We start from the raw sequence: 18,785 nt of genomic DNA on the forward strand, positions 1-18,785 counted from the left end.
CGTTGGGACAAGAGCAGATGCTTCGGGAGCCTTGCGTGTCTGACAGCTGAACCCACGATGGAAATAGTGAATTGATGCAAGCCAGAGTTTCTTTCATGTTTTTATTTCACAGCACTGGCTGCAGAACAGAAATAGCATGCTTTACAAAAACAAAAGGACCGAACATCTGATAGACAAAGGAAGCGACTCCCCTAAAGGAAGCACTTCCGATGTAAGCTGGCCAGACCGGCCAGACCCTTACTTTACACAGCACAAAACTCTTCCTTTTGAAAGTCCAAATTAAATTACATTAGTCCAAGGCTGGATGAAGAGGACGGCTGGCGAAGGAGAGGCTTCAATCCACTTCCTCCATGCGGGAAGCATCTTCATCTCCCTCGAGGGGAGGGATATCATCGGCAGCTTGTGGCACAGGCTCGTCTGTCATCACCTCATCATCATCAATGCCTGGAACAAGGATTACCCCACATGAACACTTGGGAACAACAACTTATGTAGAGAAATCATATTAGCACTCAAAGCACTTACTTAAACTAAGTAACATTAGCTGTCCACCGATCCCCTCAAGCAACCACTCTTCACTCCTTAACCCAGAGTGACAATTCAGTCTCAGCAAGCTATCTGTTTTCAGTGAATTAGCAAGCACAGCTGCCATTTCCCTTCTCTGGGATGCAGCAAGTGGTGTTGCACTGAAGGTGATTGGCCATGATTTAGCACAGGAGCTGGCCATTTGCTCGCATTTGCAATTAATGCAGAAGTACTGACTGGCTATTGTAGCCCCATTATAAAGTGGACTTCAATTATCCTCATATCCACTGGATCTATCCTACCACTTTTGGAGATAGCTCAAAATCTGTTGAGGAAATGCACCCGTTGCTCCAGCTCTAACCCATTTAACGCAATGTTTTAAGGTTATAAGTAACTCATTGGCCACTGGGGGAAAAAGTATCTCATCACAACCACTTACCGAGCCCCAGCTTGATCATTCTGTAGATGCGGTTGGAGTGGGTCTGAGGATCATCCAGTGAAAACCCTGAGGACAGCAGAGCGGTCTCAAACAGCAGGATCACCAGATCCTTGACAGCCTTGTCGTTCTTGTCAGCTTCAGCCTTCTGCCTCAGTGTCTCCACAATTGGGTGGTCAGGGTTGATCTCCAGGTGTTTTTTGGCCATCATGTAGCCCATAGTGGAGTTGTCACGCAGGGCTTGGGCTTTCATGATGCGTTCCATGTTGGCAGTCCAACCATAGGTGCTGGTCACGATGCAGCATGGGGAGGAGACCAGGCGGTTCGAAACTGTAACCTAAAGACAGGAGAGAAGCAGTTGTTATAGTACCTTTAATGTGCTTCAAATCACATCACAGGGAACTTACAAAAATTGAAAGGGAGGTTAGAAAACATTTCATGGAATGTGATGGAAATGTAGAATGTGCTGCCACAAACTGTTGGCTTATTGGCAAGCACACTACTTGGCTTGTGTAGAAAAAAAAACAGCACCAATTTCTATACCATGCCATTATGAGATTCCACGATTTTGTGCGGGCCTCAGTCCTTCCTATTGTGCAGTGGGCAACTGTTCTGCTGCCACCAAGCATTCAGCTACTTAAACTGGCAGCTGTAGAAAACAATGTGGTGGGAAGAACTGTAGGTTAAAAGCATACAGCTTCATTGCAGTCTACCCGTTGTGGAAGGATAAAGCTAACCTCATGGCCTAACGTGAAGAGGTTATTAGTCACAGCCCTGCTCAGAACCAGATTATTATTATCTTGTTTCACCCACAAAACAAGTCAATTCACTTTACAGTGTATTCTGTGAAGCGCTTTAAGACATCTAATACGCTGTATCAAATGTAAGAATTATTATCCCACCTTCTCCACTTTCTTATCCAGCATCTCCTTCATGAGCTTGCACAGGTTCTCATACTTGGCTCGGTCATCCTCTCGCTTCTTCTTCTCGTCCTCATCCTCCGGCAGCTCCAGGCCCTCTTTGGTGACAGACACTAGTTGCTTGCCATCAAATTCCTTCAGCTGCTGCACACAGTACTCATCGATGGGCTCAGTCATGTAGACCACCTCAAAGCCACGCTTCCTCACACGCTCCACAAAGGCAGAATTAGCTACCTGATCTTTGCTTTCACCTGAAAAGAAGCAAATAGCAAATTTGTTCAGTGCTTCCTTCTTCAATTAAAGTGCTCGCTCTTACTATTTACATTGCACCTTTAGCATCAGGATGTCTCTAACAAGTGCTCGACAATACTGAATGGGCATCCAAGCTCAGGGTAGCAGCAGAGGGGATTGAGGAGAAGAAATATGACTTGAGAATACAAAGATTTGTGTGCTAGCTTGGTTCAGTGATAGCACTCTCGCTTCTGAGTCAGAAGGTTGTAGGTTCAAGCCCCACATCGGTAATCACAATCCTGATGTGGGGGATGCTCCAATGCAGCACCAGGGTTGTGTTGCATTTCGGATATACCGTATTTTGGATGAAACGTTAACCCAGGGTCCCACCTACACATTGAGGTGGACGCTAAAGATCCCATGGCGCTATTCGAAAAGAGATGGGAGTACCTCCCGGTATCCTAACCAAAAAAAAAACCCACAAATAAAAGTAGACACTCACTCGTGGTTGTTCGTGGGACATGGCTGCACACAAAATGCCTGCCGAATTCACTCACAAAATACAATTAATCCAGTTTAGAGTATATCCTAGGACGCGCTTTGAGATGCCGACATAACATGCGTTAGATATCAAACGCAAGTATTATTTATTACAGAATAAACTGAAATCTGTCACCTCCCCCCCCACCACAAAAATAGCAAAGCACGAACTGGAACTGACCAGTGATGTAGTAGATGCATTTCTGATTTTCTTTCATGCGAGAAATGTAGTCGGACAGGGGTGTGAGCTCATCTCCTGACTGTGAGGTGTGGTAACGCAGCAGCTCTGACAGCTTCTTGCGGTTCTGGGAATCCTCGTGGATGCCGAGCTGTAAAAGTTCAGATTTTATAAACACCATTGCAGAAACAGCAAGAGCCCTGAGGACAAACTGCAAATTGCTCTTACAACTCATGCACACAGTCCAGATTGCTTCAGAAGTCAGTGGCCTAGTGGAGGAAAGAAGGTGCCTCAAAATTATGGCTCTTACACTTTGTTATCAAGTGGCTAATCATTGAGGGATGCAATAATCTATGGGTAATAGATGCTGTGCCACAAGTAGTACAAAAATCTGTGCCAATCCTTTTACCAGTTTTATTCTTGAACTCTTATCTTTACTTGTTACATGTTACAAGCAGAACACATTACCAGTTTACTCAGGGACAATAAGTGTGTCGCAGGCACACGAGGGCTACCATTCTATCCTCTCTCCTTATCCCCCACCAAACACTACCTTGAGGTTCTTTGAGAATTGTTCGTAGAATTTCTTGTAGTTGTCCTTGTCCTCTGCCAACTCCCCAAACAACTCTAGACATTTCTTGACAATATTCTTCCGGATGACCTTTAGAATCTTGCTCTGCTGCAGCATCTCTCGAGAGATATTCAGGGGCAGATCCTCAGAGTCTACGACACCACGGACAAAGTCTGAAACAAACATTTGTTGTATAAGATAGCGATTGGGGGAAATCTAAAAGAATCTGGGAGGCACTACTCAATACATAGAACAATTAGATTGTGGCATTCAATGCCTGAAATAGTAGCTGCATCAGATCTTATAGATGCATTTAAGAGGAAGCTAAACTTTCACACAAGGGAGAAGGGAATAGATGGGTACGGGAGGCAGGTATAAGGCATGGGCAGGTGGAGACTCATGGGAGTATAAACACCGGCAGACACTGGTTGGGCTGAAGGCCTATTCACATGCTGTGCATTCTTTGTAAATCTGTGTAAACTTCACCCACACTAGAAAATGCCTATGGGGAAGTCTGAATCCAATAAACTTCACTATTCTAATCCTGTGAGGGGTGAGTATGTATATAATTAAATCACAAGAGCCCACTGTTCATGGACAAGTTAAAAGGTGTCTACACAGATAGCTACAGATCATTGAGCAAATAGTGCCAGTACCACTTACTGTGAGAGCAGCCATGCACATGTCAACCATAAAACACTGGGTTACTGGTTTAAGAAGAGAATGAAGAAGTTTCAAGATTTAACCAAAAGCTAGGCTTTGGGTTTCAGTTCATATAGGTATCAAACAATTCACAACACACCAAAAAAAGAGGTAAAGAAGTCTCTTAAGTAAACCTGATTCCATCATTCCCAAATTCATTCCCTAACACACTGCCATTTTAGCATTGAATAGTTTCTAAAGAATCCAGCAGCGTGGGTCCCAACCATCTTACCTGGTTACCTGTTCCAAATCTGAAAGTATTGTTCTGCATTTACTTTCTCAGTATCTCATATTCCTCTGTAAAATCCCTCGGAGATGGATCCCATTTTATTGAATTGCCCCCCACAGCTCAAACCCCTAACACAAAAAATCATACCCAATTCCTCTGCATTGCCAAAGATTTGTTTGCTTTGAAGCGATTTAGGATACTATAGGCAAGAAAGCAATAATTTTGAATTTAAGACTATAATGGCATTGGGAATATCTTGGCATTTTCCCCATTGCCTCAAAAGAATTCAACAGGACACCTCCTTTGCTAGAAGGCCTTGTGACACAACTATTGTATCGGACTTTTAAGCGTGGTTTGAAAGCAGAAGACGGATATGATGGCAGGTAGGTGGGGAAGAAGAAAGCATGGTTACATTAGACAACTGCTCCCTCTCAAATACCATAGCAGTAAACAACCTCAGAGCAATTTACCAGGTCGAGATACCAGGCACTTCAGTGTAACTGACCAGGTCACAGGGTTGCAGTCATCTCTTTGTTGCATGAATATACAGTAAATAACTGTTCTACATTAAATCAGAGAGTTCTTGGTCATTCTTAGCACAGTCAGCCCCCTCCCACAAAAGGACAGGTAGATTAAACTAATTCACTATAGTGCTAAGCCTCTGTAACCTGAAACCCTCCGAGACTGGGAACTATATACACAGACAGTGGACGTGCCACATTCCAAGGGACCTGCTGCACATTTACAATGTTATTGTGGATCCCAGCATCCACTGTTTCAGGTTATTCTAACCACTTACTGAGGTACTCGGGTATCAGCTCCTCACAGCTGTCCATGATGAAGACCCTGCGGACGTACAACTTGATGTTATTCTTTTTCTTCTTGTTCTCAAAGAGATCAAAGGGTGCGCGGCGTGGGATGAAGAGCAGGGCACGGAACTCCAGCTGACCCTCCACAGAGAAGTGCTGAAAGAAAAAACACAAGTTACCCGTTAGTCAAAGATAGAACACAGGGTAATTTTGTTCGTAAATGACAGCTAAAGTATTGCAAAAAACAGCCATTTAATACAGTGAGTTTCCAACTGCCATGGAAGTTCTGGCATTGATTGATGCAATCTATACAGGAACTGTGTTTAATTTGCACCATAATGGAGTAACATTTCCATATGTTTAGTAGCGTTTTTCATTATTTCCTCCTCACTGCTTCTCTGAAGCTAAGGGTGGGACATCTCAACCAAAATCGAAGTGGGAATGTTTTGTGCAGAAATGATCCATTCCTCAACGCTGGCATCATTTCATACATAAGCAACCTTTAAAACTTAGCCTGGAAAGTTCAGGTAATATCATCCAAGTGACCCTCTCCCTGCATTTCCTTCATCTCACCTTCACAGCAAGGTGATCCTCCCAGTCATTGGTCAGGCTCTTGTAGAATTCGCCATACTCCTCCTGGGTGATGTCGTCAGGATTGCGGGTCCAGATGGGCTTGGTTTTATTCAGTTCCTCCTGGTCAATGTACTTCTCCTTGATCTTCTTTTTCTTCTTCTTGTCTTTCTTTTCACCATCTTCTTCTTCATCAGACCCTACGTCCTCGATCTTGGGCTTCTCTCCTTCCTCCTTGGCTGCCTCATCTTCCTTCTCAGGCTTCTCCTCAGTCTCTGCTTCATCATCACTGATCTCCTTATCTCGTTCTTTCTCAACCTAAAGAGAACAAACCGTGTCAGCAACAACAACAACAAGATTCCATTTATAAAGCGCCTTTCACGTCAGGAGGACGTCCCAAGGCGCTGCACAGTTGGGTCATGACCCGAGCAGGGGGGAAATGGTCAGGGTGAGGGGAGGGAAGGGAGGGAGCAAGGAGGGGGGAAATGGTCAGGGTGAGGGGAGGGAAGGGAGGGAGCGAGGAGGGGGAAGAGAGTCGAGAGGGGAGCTGAAGGCTCGGTCAAAGAGAAAGGTTTTGAGACCGGCCTTGAAGGAGGAAAGGGAGGAGGCGGCGAAGGCACTGGGGGATGGAGTTCCAGAGCCTGGGGCTGAGAGGCTGAAGGCCCGACCACCGATGGTAGGGCGGTTGGGGCGGGGGACGTGGAGCAGACCGGAGCCAGAGGAACGGAGGGTACGGGCAGGTAGGTAGGGGGATAGTAGGTTGGAGAGGTAGGAGGGAGCAAGGCCGTGAATGGCCTTGTAGGTGAGGATCTTGAAATCAATCCTCTGGGGGATGGGGAGCCAGTGGAGGCGAGCGAGGGTGGGAGTGATGTGGTCGCGGGTCTGGTGCGGGACAGTACACGAGCTGCAGAGTTCTGAATGACCTGCAGCTTGTGGAGGGAGGTGGCGGGAAGGCCGGCGAGAAGACTCGAAGCAAGTTTTCCCCATTTCACTCCTCCCATACTATCTCTGTCCAGATACTAAATGCTTCATATTTAATGTACACCATGGCTTCATAAAATCTTGTACTTTTAAAAAAACAAAATATAAACCTTAAACAAGGTCTCCCAACTGAACTCCTTAAAGGATATTGAATTTCATGTATGTTCAAATGCAAAATTAAAAGAAGTTAAAGCAGTAACCATCTTACAACTACTGTAGTATGTCACATGGTCCGCTCCTCATCTTAGATTTAAACAACAAGGCTGACGTAAGTGAGATTAGAGTCTAAGCACATCTAATTTTTAAAGGATGAGGCAAATATAAGGAATCTGAGACACGCGTGCTCTGCAGGAGCTTTAACTTCCCAAATGTGGACCTGGCAAAAGGGATTTGAATCCCTCCATGTAAAATAAAACAAATAAGACAAATAGAAGCTGACAAGTATACCAGCTGCTACTACTTTATTCCTCTACTTGCAAGGGCAATAGAACAGTCCACGCAGATATGGCATGTCATAAGAAATTGGAATTTGTTTTGCTATTTATGGAATATTTTCCCCATATTTTTGGATACTGCAAACCTTGTAGGACAAAGAAAATACTTTGGCAGCCAACAGCATTGCAGTTGAGCAGCCACAGTGGTACAGTGGATAGACCTACAGGGTCACCACACAGTCCTGCTCCTCTCATGTTTTTCCCCACAGAGCACTGACCAACAACTGAAACATGTGGAAGAATAATAATGCATTTCAAGTACTTCATTGTATTCAGTACAAGTGTTTAACAGTATTTAGACCCAAGGATCGGTGCGAGTGCCAACACATCACGTCGCCATGTTCGGTGCAACATCTTCTGTAACATGGATGGAGTAATGAGGTGAAGTATATGTCTGACAGCTTGTTTCAGCTGCTCCATAGACTTGTATCGCTGTTTTGTAATAGAATGTAAGAGAACTTTGTGGACACCCTGTACAGGTAAAGAAGCCAGGAGCTTGCTTGTTCAAATCTCAGTCCATGCTGAATTTGCTGGGCTGCTAGGGAGGCTAAATCGGCCCTTGCCTTCTCCAGATTAAAAAGGTTTAAATCAGCTGAGTTTCTTGCTTCTAGTGCTTCTTCAGCACCCTCTATTTGTCGTGTGCATGCATAGGAGCTCGTTGAGGATAAGTAGGGTCAACTGTGATGTCCTCGGTAGTCAAATGGTCTGCCAGCAAACCGCCTAGGCTCACAAACAAACACTGATGACTTGGACATGGTATTGGGAGGAGGGGGCAACTAGTCCATGATGAAGACCCCACGAAACCTTACGAGGAGACTAATGAGCCAAAGAAAAAAATAACCTGAAAATAACTTTTAAAATTGCATTACTTACAAAGAGTGTGATGGGATAGCCAATGAACTGAGAGTGTTTCTTGACCACTTCTTTGATCCTCTTTTCCTCCAGATACTCAGACTGATCCTCCTTCAGGTGTAGTATAATCTTTGTACCTCTGCCGATTGATAAGCCTGGGCAACCTGAGCCATCAGAATCACCCTTGCCTTCAAAAAGAAAAAAAAGTAACAAGATTAGAACTGTATAGAATTTATTCACTCAAATACCTCACTAATCTAATCCCACAAAAGCATCATTAGTCTAAGTATGTGTAAGATGCACTGCTTTATCAGTAGGGAGACAAACCTGAAAGTAGCTATCTACGTATTTAGAGCAGCCCAGCACATCCATGGTCACAGGTAGTTCAGCACGTGTGAAGAATGTAAGTGATCCTTTTCAAACAGCCCAGAGAAGAAGGCAGCAAGACTTAACTGGGCAATGGAGCATTTTATCTATTAAATACAGAGGGACCCCACTATACCATCACATATAATGCTGATATTCTGATCTGGTACTTTCCAGTTGCCACAAAAATAGCACCAGCACCATTCAACACTCACAGGAATAATCTTTGCATTTGATAAAGCATTCTAATGCCTACAAATGTAATCTTGTTGTTGTAAACAACTCAACAGGAAATTACAGTCCAGTGCTGTGCAGGTAAATTTGGCGGTTTTCCCTTTTCATATGAAGTGTAGAATCATACAGAAAAGAAGGTGTCAGTTCAACTCGGCGAGCCTGTGCTCTGAGAAAGCTAACTATTGAGCACAATCACCTGCTTTTCCAACCCCTCACACCTTAAGGAGTTATCTTTTACAATTATCTTTCTAAGTTTCTATAAGCCATTATAGATTCCAATTTAACCAACATTTTTGATATTCTAATAACCTTGTGTAAAGAGTTTATCTTATACCACTGTTTGGGTAATGATTACACATTTACTTGATTCAACAGGATCGGTGTCAAATAGTCACTACAGCGGTTTTACAGTAAACCCTGAAGACATTGAAACATTCTGACATGAAAGGCACTACATCAAATGGAAGGATTATTTACTAACCAATGAACAGAGGACCGGGTGCAGCAGACAGGCTAGTAAATTAACCAGTGAAGTTACTTGAGGGGAAAGAATAAGCTTGTGAAATCAGCCATGTGAATAGTGCATTTAATGAATTAACCCCCCCCACCAACCAAAGGATCTGGTGGAATCAACGGTTTTATCCCTCTAAATCCACAATCCAATTAAAAAGAAGGCTAATCATGTGAGTAAGTGCTTAGTCAAGTCAAAAAAGCAGCCCAAATCAACATTTGTCACGTGTCACAAAACCAACAAAAGCCCGAACAGACCACAGCAAGGCATTAAAGTCCACCCAGGACTCCAGCAGCAACAGCAAAGCTCGATTCTCACAATGAGCTGCATGGACTACGAGATCAAATCACCCCAGATTGAGGAATCCGATTATGCAGAGTTTCAGCCACTTGAGCTTCGCTCCCGGGAACATACAGGAAGACGTCGGTCCAACAGCATCAGCATGTGTGCATTATCCAGGGTTCCTGAGAACTTCAGCTTCCAAGAGCTCAAGGTTTGTTATGCTTATTGATGTACACTTGTTATAGCCACAGTGCCTTGTCCAGTAAAGAACAACTAGATACGCACACTAGTTATGCTACTGGTTATTTATTCTAGCTGACACCAATGCAGTAAAAGAAAGCCACTTCTTCGCTCTGTGCAGCTTTTCAGGGAGCAGCTGACCTGTATGAGTTTTGCTAAGCTACTCATCAAAGTAATCTCCCAATATGAATATGGGAGATGGGAGAAATGTCTTGAGCTCTGAGAAGGCAGGTTCCTCCCAATCCCACACAATGCAACTGAAAACAGGGATTAACCGAGCTTGTGACAAACTTGCCAAGTGCCCAGCCTGTCCACTGGGACATTTGTTCTGCACCATTTTATTGCTTATGCTGAATTTTGACTCATCTTAACCTTATTCTATGCTGGACAAGCCACAAAGACAAATTTGTGTCTCTTTGGGAGACTCCAACATTAGGGTTTCTTTATAAGATTTCTCCTTTATGGCATTACTACCAGGTTTCAAATTATGCCAATAACAAAAAGTTGTTTTAAAGATGCAAACTGGTTCAGTTGTAAACTCACATATTCTTTTTCCAATCCCTCCTTTTAGGGCACAAGTAGCCTCCCTGGGACTGCCCAATCCAGTCCAGTTTTCAGAGGGTCAAGCTGGAAGAGAAGCAGCTCCCGCAACAGTTCAAGCACATCAACCATCCAGTCACTCATCCAAGGCAGCCTCCAGTTTCAGAGCATCGCTGGCACCGCAGGTGACTACATGCTATCAGACTCGACTGAGAGTCTCCAAAACAAGAGCTTGGACGAGTGTTTCAACAAGAGTTTGATGGAACCAAAACTGACGAGACCCAGTACAACAGGCAAAGCCGAGAGGCCAGACTGAGAGACTGATGGCAAACAATCTTACTATCACAACAGCTTCCGGCACTCCAGCTGTTTGGCAACCTGAACGTGGAAGTGACAGACATGGAGCAATCCTGCAACGGAGTGCTGCCACCCAGTAACTGTAAGTGCAACAGTAAGGACACCTCCCACAGTGTCCTCAATTTCTGCAAAGGGACTACCTGAGCACGTTCACGCTGGGCTTCCACACACCCTTGACCATGTTCAAGAAATAGTGCGAACTACAAAGTAACTCAATACTGGAGAAACTGGTTGATAAATGTGGTGATTTGTTAGTAAATTATTTAATGATATCTTCCACTATTGTCAAACGTTTATAATTTTTTAAAAAAGAAACACTTCCACTGTTGAGCTGGTAATAAATACATAGCTTTCTACTCATTATGACTCTTCACATCCCCTTTACCAGTGGTCAACGTGAACAGTCACATTGATTTTGCAGATTATAATCTTGCCCCCTCTTCCTGCCCTCTCACAGCAAACCGCACACGGTGAGGCAAATTAATCTGCAGTAAGGCTATGATATTAACCTCACTTGCCCCGATTTTATTTGTAGACCTGTAAATACACTAAACTCCTGGATAACCAGGGAGAGATCAGATCCGGCCAACTAAACGCTAATCTTTAAAATAAACAAACAAATACAAAACAAAAAACATTAGTTTTGTACTCACAACTGATACGTTGCAGTTACATTGATGCTCATAGCTAAACCGGTATCAAGCTATGGGCATCACATAGTCTGATGGGAGTTTGAAAACATGGGGTGGAATCTTATTAGTTGAATCACAGAATTTTTTTCCAGGCCGGGCCTGGTTAATTCCTCAAACATGTAGCCAGGATTTACTGTACTGATATGACGTTCTATAGCCTTATGTCCAACTAGTCAGGGGGAAGTCTGACAGCTGGCTAATTCTAAGTAGCTCAGTGCCACTTAACAGAAGTGGTACTGAGAAATGTTAATATATTCTGGCTTGCAGGTACACAGCTATCAGCTGTATTCTGTTACGTACATAATATGTATACACAACTAAGATTAAAACCTTGAGGGGTGGCAGGGCGGGAACCAGAGACTTGTACCCCAATTTCCCAACCACCTTCTGAGTGAATGGAGAAAGAAAAGCCTTGGCTCAGCAGAGTATACATTTCCGATCTTTAGCCATGTCAGTTGTGGTTACTTTCATGTAATAATACATGGCATCCACATGACACTGAGCAACGGAGATCCCTCAAAAACCACGCACTATTGTTTTATTAAAATAAACATATCTTTAAAAGGATACTAAAAAAGTATGTTATGTCCATCTTTATCATAGAAGATTTATTGCAGGCCAAAACACTCCTTTAAAAGTGTCCCATCTATTAATAGATGATCCTATTTCAAGATTCTGCACATGTGGAATAGTTAAGACTTAATTTAAGCCAATTTGGGAGGCAACAAAATAGTCACTACACTTTCAATAATGCTGCAAAGCTCTTTGAGATATTGATAATTTTATAAGGCACTATATCATGATTATAATTTATCTTGAGATTCAAGAATTATCTTCAGGTGAAAACTCAGATTAGCCTGGAAAGTAATAGTAACATCCACCAGAACCATCCTATCCCCAATGCTATAAGAAACACTCTACCATCCTAGAGAATTGATGCCATCCTAGGGACTACTCAGAATGTGTTTTTCAACCCCCCCCACCCACCAGGCTGTTGCATTATATACTCACCAGTGTAGGTTTTGACAGTGAAGGAACCTCCGGCTGAAGACTCCCATGCATACTCCTCGTCATCATTGTGCTTGGTCAGGACAGTAACCTTCTCAGCAACCAGATAAGCAGAGTAGAAACCAACACCAAACTGACCAATCATGGAAATGTCTGCACCAGCCTGCAAAGCTTCCATGAAGGCCTTGGTGCCAGACTTGGCGATGGTGCCCAGATTATTGATCAGATCGGCCTTGGTCATCCCAATGCCAGTGTCGATGATGGTCAAGGTACGCTCTTTCAGGTTGGGGATGATCTCAATCTTTAGGTCCTTACCACTCTCCATCTTTGATGGGTCAGTCAGACTCTCATATCTGATCTTATCCAGGGCCTAGAGGTTTTAAACAAAAAACATTTCAACTATTCAAGCATAGATGTGACAGAAACCAAACATTGTAAAGCAATCTGAAACAATCCTCACAACATGGAATGTCCTGCAATAAAAAAAATTGGATAAACACTTCCTCCCTGGAAACCTATGAGACGCCACCCTGTGTGGAGGGTGCTATGTAATTGCAAGTTGTTGTTATTGTAGTCAATCCACGTACAAGTATGGTGTTTGCCAAATAGAAAATGATCTTACTGCCATCACAACAACAACAACAAGATTCCATTTATAAAGCGCCTTTCACGTCAGGAGGACGTAATCACACCCATTAGTCAATATCTTAACATAAACTAACAAATACACGAGGAACTTCTAGGGTGTTGGAATGGAAACACGATGAAATCTGGTGATATTACAATTAGTATGTCTCTGCACATTAGCATGGTAACAACCACCACTCTTCCCACCCTCGCTGCTATTTCCAACTATTCCTGCCAGAGCCTCTATACTATCTATCCCTCCACGCGCTGCTACATTTTATATTTGCTTGAAGGTTGCCTCTCTGAAGGAACCTTTAGTTGAACAATACATTCGCTTTGTAGTAATCTGGTTAGATACAGCCTGAATCCCAAATTATGCAAAACCTCCCATTATATTCTTCCACACCTACTGTTGGCCTTATCTCAAACACGATTGTACTTGGTTTATCTCACAGGACATAATGCAAATCATTGGTACCAGTCAAAATATTAAATTGTGCGTATTCACAATTCTAATTCAGTTCCAAGTTATTTAAACATACAAAGCTTTCCATCTAAAAACATCATTTAAGTTGAGATCTATTGATAAGAATTGGTAAAAAGTTTCCAGCTTCAAATCATTTGTCTTGAGTGAATTAGGCAAACGGTAGCAGTCCATTACTATTGCTAGACAAATTTTATTATGTAGACATTTGATTTATAAAGTGTGATAAGACACTCACATCAGAGGCATTGGAGATGAGTTCTCGCAAAAAGATCTCTTTGTTGGAATAGAATGTGTTGATGATCAAGGACATAAGCTGAGCAATCTCAGCCTGGAAGGCAAAAGTCTCCACATCCTCCTCCGCAGTGCGAACGTCTTCAGGCATCTAGAAGATAAAAATCCTTCATCAGTACTGTACCACATAAATAGGGCTTCCGATTTTCTGTTTTAATTGATAAAAAGCAATAAACCAAATACAAAAAATATAAATGGTTAACTGGGCAAGCATTACTCTCGCTTTCCGCCCATCCCTCTCCATATTGCATGTGCAGGCGCATCTGAATCTTGTCATTACAATTAAGTGAAATGAAAACTTAAAACCCCCAAATTGCTTTAAAAAAAGTAAAGTGAAAATTTTAAACTCCCCAAAAAACAGAAGTCCTACACATAATCCATTCAACCTTCCTTCTTTCCAACAAATAGAGCCACTGTGCAGCAGGTTATAAGATCTCCCCCATACAAAACAATAAGCCCACTCAAAAGTAACCCAACTGCACATTGCAAAAGGTAACCGACCCGTTGATGTTTACATGATTATTAGAACAAAATTATATAGCACCTTTCACTTCGGAAGGACATCCCAAGGCATTGGACAGTTAAGGGTTTGCATTGAGCTAGCGGTTGTAATCAAGAGAAATGGAGGGTGGCCAAAAGCAGTCAAATTGGAAATTTTTGAAGCAGAGGTATTCCAAGATGGAGTATCAGAGGGTGGGGGTAGAAAATTTTAAGGCCCGACTGCCACGGTGGAGCAGTGAGGGTTGATGACATGAAGAAGGCCAGTGCAGAGTGGAGGGAGTGGAAAATTGCTCTGGTGTTACCAGGTCTCAAAGGTAGGGAGGATCAAGAGCGTGGGGGCTTTAAAACTGAGGAGGATTTTAAGCTATCATCTGAGGGATGTGGCGGGCAGGGTGGTAATAATAATCCTTACACTTGATATAGTGTCTTTTCAAGATTTGAGATGTCTCAAAGCACTTTCACAGAATATACTGTAAAGTGAGTTGAGTGTATATTTTGTGGGCGAAATCCAGCAACCAATTGCGCACAGCAGCATCCCACAAACAGTCGTGGATTGAAGTGACCAATTTTTTAAAAGAAGAAATTTACCTCCAGAAAAATGATCCGCCAATCGACTAACAACTGGGTTCCCACTTGCCGCTAAGTAAACAGGTGTGTGGAGTAAGGAAACTTGCCCAACATTTCTCCCCGCCAGGAATTGAAACCAGGTCTCTCAATTGCGAGGCAAGTGCTCTATCGGATGGGGGTGATCAGTTCACAGAGCTTGGTATGGGAGACGACATAAGCTCCAGAGTTCTGAATAATCTGCAGCTTGTGGAGGGAATAGTTGGGAAGTCTGGTGAGCAGGAAGTTTGTGTAGTTGAGCCTGGATGCGATGACTGAGGGTCTCGGTGCCCTGAGGGGATAGGCAGTGGCGGGCAACATTGGGAATACAGAACGAACGTGTGGTTTTAAGGCTAGTTGATACCACCAGAAGAATTATGGCCCACTAGACAAATAGGGATTTTAGCCATGGTTCAGACAAAAATTGAGCCATTTTCTGCCTCCTCCCAAAAAAGGTTTCCCACACACAACTTACTTCTGCTTAGCAGACTAGATATTGGGACCATTAATCACTGACTTGAGAACTAAGACTTTCAAATAATGATCAACAATTACCCGTCAATAACTCACGAGATAGATGGCTGCCACATAACTACATATCTGCAAAACTTGAAAATGCAGCTGCAGTATTATCTTGACACCATGACTGCTGAATCAACAACCAGTTTCATGATCAGCATGAAATGCTGTACGCATACATCCCAGCGTTCGTTCGCTTACAATTAAGTAGGATGCATTATAATCCTTGCATTTGATATAGCGCTTTTCACGTCTTCTTGACGTCTCAAAGCGCTTCACAGAAGACTGTAAAGTGAATTGACAATATATTTGTGGACAAGTTCTTCACATTATAAACGAATCACTGGCATGCACTGGTTACCAAGTGATAGATCACAACAGAAATGACTTAAGGCTATTTTAAGAATCGTTCAAAAGGATAAGCATCTGCGCTGCAATAGCACATGATTTGAAAGTGGAATTAATCTAAAAAAAAGCAGTGAGACAAACAATATCCAAAATAGCTCCCTTCCTTGCAGAAAATTTCCATTTCTATCTTCAACATGTAATATCTATAGGGAAGGACATCAGCAAATCAATAAAAGTATCATATAACCTCACCAGGAGAGCTAATAGAGATTACATAACAGATACTTGAATATCAAGAATATAAAATGTCTTAGCGATAGAAAAGTTGACTTTCATTGTGCTGTTCTCAATGACAAGCTTCAATCTGCCGCAATTTATCAATGAAATGTGCAAACTCATGCTCACTGGAAGTGACATCACAGGGTTTTCCTGTTTCCTTTAAGATGGCTCTGACCATGTGCTGGTCCCATGTGGTTTTTCATTGCATTACCAGCAATAATTCAGAACAGAAACCTATTTACTCTACAGAACAATGCAGTAATTTTATACATAGGACACGCCGAATAGCTAATCCAGCACTACAATGCCTTTGATTACCTCCTTTCCTTCCACTTGATCAGTTTTATACACAGCAATGATGAAATGGCTGGTGCTGTCTCACCTTGTGAATTGGACTGCATTTATTTGTCCTCCGAGCTGGCTCCAAAACTCCCATTCAGTTTTTAAGTGATTTACATTATTGAAGTGCATTTCCTTATTTATATTTGGTTGTATTTTATTCAGTCTGCTATCCTGAGGTGGCACCCCTCAATATTTAGCTGAAAACAATGTACATTTTATACTTCTATATATCTGCCCTCACTATGTTCCATATGAATCAAAGTTTCTTGAGCCAATAATTTCCCATTGTTATTTGCTCTTCTGCAGCTGCCACTCCTAACATATTTTGATGAAAACTTGTAAAGTCATAGACCGAATGTTTGATTGTTAGCTGACCTTATCAGGAGCAGCAGCTGAAACATTACAATTATCCCCAGTGTCCACCCCCCAGCCATAGTTTAGCACCTTCAGAAGGATAAGTGAATTTTAATCATATCTACTGCCCATACACTGATATTATATTCTCAGATTATCTTTCACAAATCTTGCTAAGTTGCCATTTAAATGGTGTTTAAAACCCATTCTGCTGGCTTCCAGCACCTTTCTTTTCATGGTTTCAGAACACGCCTAAATTGTAATTAGCTGGTGGCTATATTTATTTTATAATGTATCCAGTCAGCAGCTCTCAGCCTTGTATTCCAAAACAGAATATAAATGTGATAATAACTACCTACATTTAATGAATATTTCCTATACTGCATTGCAAGTTTCCAATTCACTCTTGTAGATACAGAGGAATATGCAATTATAAATACTGTATACATACCTCACTGCAATCAATGGCTGAATGTAACAGAAATGATACATTTCAGATTACATTTTGATAAGATCTATAGACATTTAAGCCTATAGATAGCATTATATATCCTCTCAGCAATACACTCAGCAACAATAAAAAAAAACCTTGCGGTCGCAACACCTTGTTGCGAAGAAAGTAAGAACAGAAAACATACTGTAAAACGGTATAATTTGAGAGATGCATTTGATACTGCACCAGGAATTATTGAGCAGTGCAGCAGTTGCTGTATTTTAAAGGCAAACACATTGCCATCTACTTTGCGCACAAGGTGCCAAAACCGGGCGGCCAAGGAGATGAATGACCGAACTGATCTCGATGCGACAGATCCATAACATTACATACATAAATAATTAACGGTGTATAAGAGAGAGCCGGTCTGCCTCTCGCACAGCAGTGAGCAGCGAGGCACTGCGTCTCTGGTGCGCGGGATGGATGTGTGGGGGGGGGGGGGGGGGGGGAAAGGAGGAAGGAAGGAAGGAAAGGCAAGAGGGTGGCCGGCCTGTGGCAGTTGGGAGAGGAGTCGATACAAGACACTGAGGATGTGTTTGGCATTTGAGGATAGTTAGGAAGAAGCTTTGGAGCCGTTCTCGCACATTCTGGGCCGATACGAAACCAAACTACATATACATTTTTTTTAAGATAACACAGTGAGAGACAAACCCCCCCCCCCACACACACCCTCTCTCCCCGTGGCGAATGCGATGCGAAAAGCATTTTTATAGCCCCATCGCAACTGGGCTGTAAATTGAATTTTGTTTCAGTTTAAAGGGAGCGTTTTTTTTTTGAAAAAAAAACCCCACGAAACGACGCTTCTCGCTCGCGCTCACACGCGCGCGCGAAGGCCGACACTAACAGCGATTCGGTCACGAAGGGACGGGGCAAAAATGCTGCAAAATTACCTTGGCTCTGTTGGGGAGTCTCTACCGTGAACCGAGGTAGTGTTTTTTCGCGGTATCTGTACCGTGTCCGCGGGTATATTCGGTGTTGTCTCTGGGAAGCTGCGAGCCGCGCTGCTACCGCCGTCGCCTCCGCCGCCGAAAGGCCGTGCGTCGCTCGTACTGGCACTATCTGCCCTGCCTCACTACCCCGACCACCGCCTGTATCCCTGCGCGCATGCAACGGCGGAGGGGCGGGAATTGCGACCTCCCCTCCCTTTCACCGATGCCCAAACCCCGGCTGGACCGTTCCTCTCCGTCTATTGCGACGTCCCAACCGCCGCTGCACCTCCGCAGTTGGTCGCGGCGAGCGGAATCCGAAAGGGCAGGCGGGGCACTCTTTGACAGCGCGAGGAGGAAGACCGGTGCGAGGGCGGCGCGCTGCGGTTTGTTCCAGCACTTTCCAGGCGCAGTGACGTCAGCCGTCGCTCAAGCGCCGGGAGGGGGCGGGGCGCGGCCCCCGGTTGCCATGGCAGCGCACTCCCAGACTCGGGCCGGGCCCTCGGCTCCCCAGCCTCGCGGCTCGCTTCAGTTTTCAGCAAAATAACGGTCAAACTCGCCTAACTCTGATCTGTACAAATCGTATGATCGCCTAAGTCGTTGCATCTGCCCAGGGTCCTGTCAGGAGGCTTCATGTTCTGTGCCAGTTTGACGCAACTCACACTTTGCCTAAGTCATGAAACGTGTGCACCCCACCCCCCCCCCCACCCTCCAACTGATACGACTTGCACGAGGTTTACAGTAGTA

General features: G+C 43.5%; 1 protein-coding gene across 1 annotated transcript; it reads right to left on the reverse strand.

The window, feature by feature from the left end:
• Window positions 1-87: 87 nt before the first annotated feature.
• On the reverse strand, window positions 88-18,170 carry hsp90ab1 (heat shock protein 90, alpha (cytosolic), class B member 1). The gene is made up of 11 exons (XM_007898209.2): window positions 18,003-18,170; window positions 13,618-13,764; window positions 12,272-12,638; window positions 8,060-8,226; window positions 5,715-6,029; window positions 5,132-5,297; window positions 3,384-3,574; window positions 2,834-2,981; window positions 1,864-2,132; window positions 965-1,298; window positions 88-444 (listed from the first exon to the last, which is right to left on the reverse strand). Exons 2-11 carry the CDS (start codon window positions 13,762-13,764, stop codon window positions 335-337), a joined length of 2,214 nt encoding a protein of 737 aa, XP_007896400.1. The 5' UTR covers window positions 18,003-18,170; the 3' UTR covers window positions 88-334.
• Window positions 18,171-18,785: the final 615 nt, after the last annotated feature.

Source organism: Callorhinchus milii, unplaced genomic scaffold, assembly GCF_018977255.1.
Source record: "Callorhinchus milii isolate IMCB2004 unplaced genomic scaffold, IMCB_Cmil_1.0 Scaffold3, whole genome shotgun sequence".
Lineage (NCBI taxonomy): Eukaryota > Metazoa > Chordata > Chondrichthyes > Chimaeriformes > Callorhinchidae > Callorhinchus > Callorhinchus milii.

Coding starts and splice junctions, on each gene's coding strand:
- hsp90ab1 (XM_007898209.2), bottom strand. CDS start 13,764: ATGCCTGAAGACGTTCGCACTGCGGAGGAGGATGTGGAGACTTTTGCC. Junction 2,982..3,383: donor AATTCTCAAAGAACCTCAAG/GTAGTGTTTGGT, acceptor GAACTTTTACAG/CTCGGCATCCACGAGGATTC. Junction 445..964: donor AATGATCAAGCTGGGGCTCG/GTAAGTGGTTGT, acceptor TCCTTGTTCCAG/GCATTGATGATGATGAGGTG.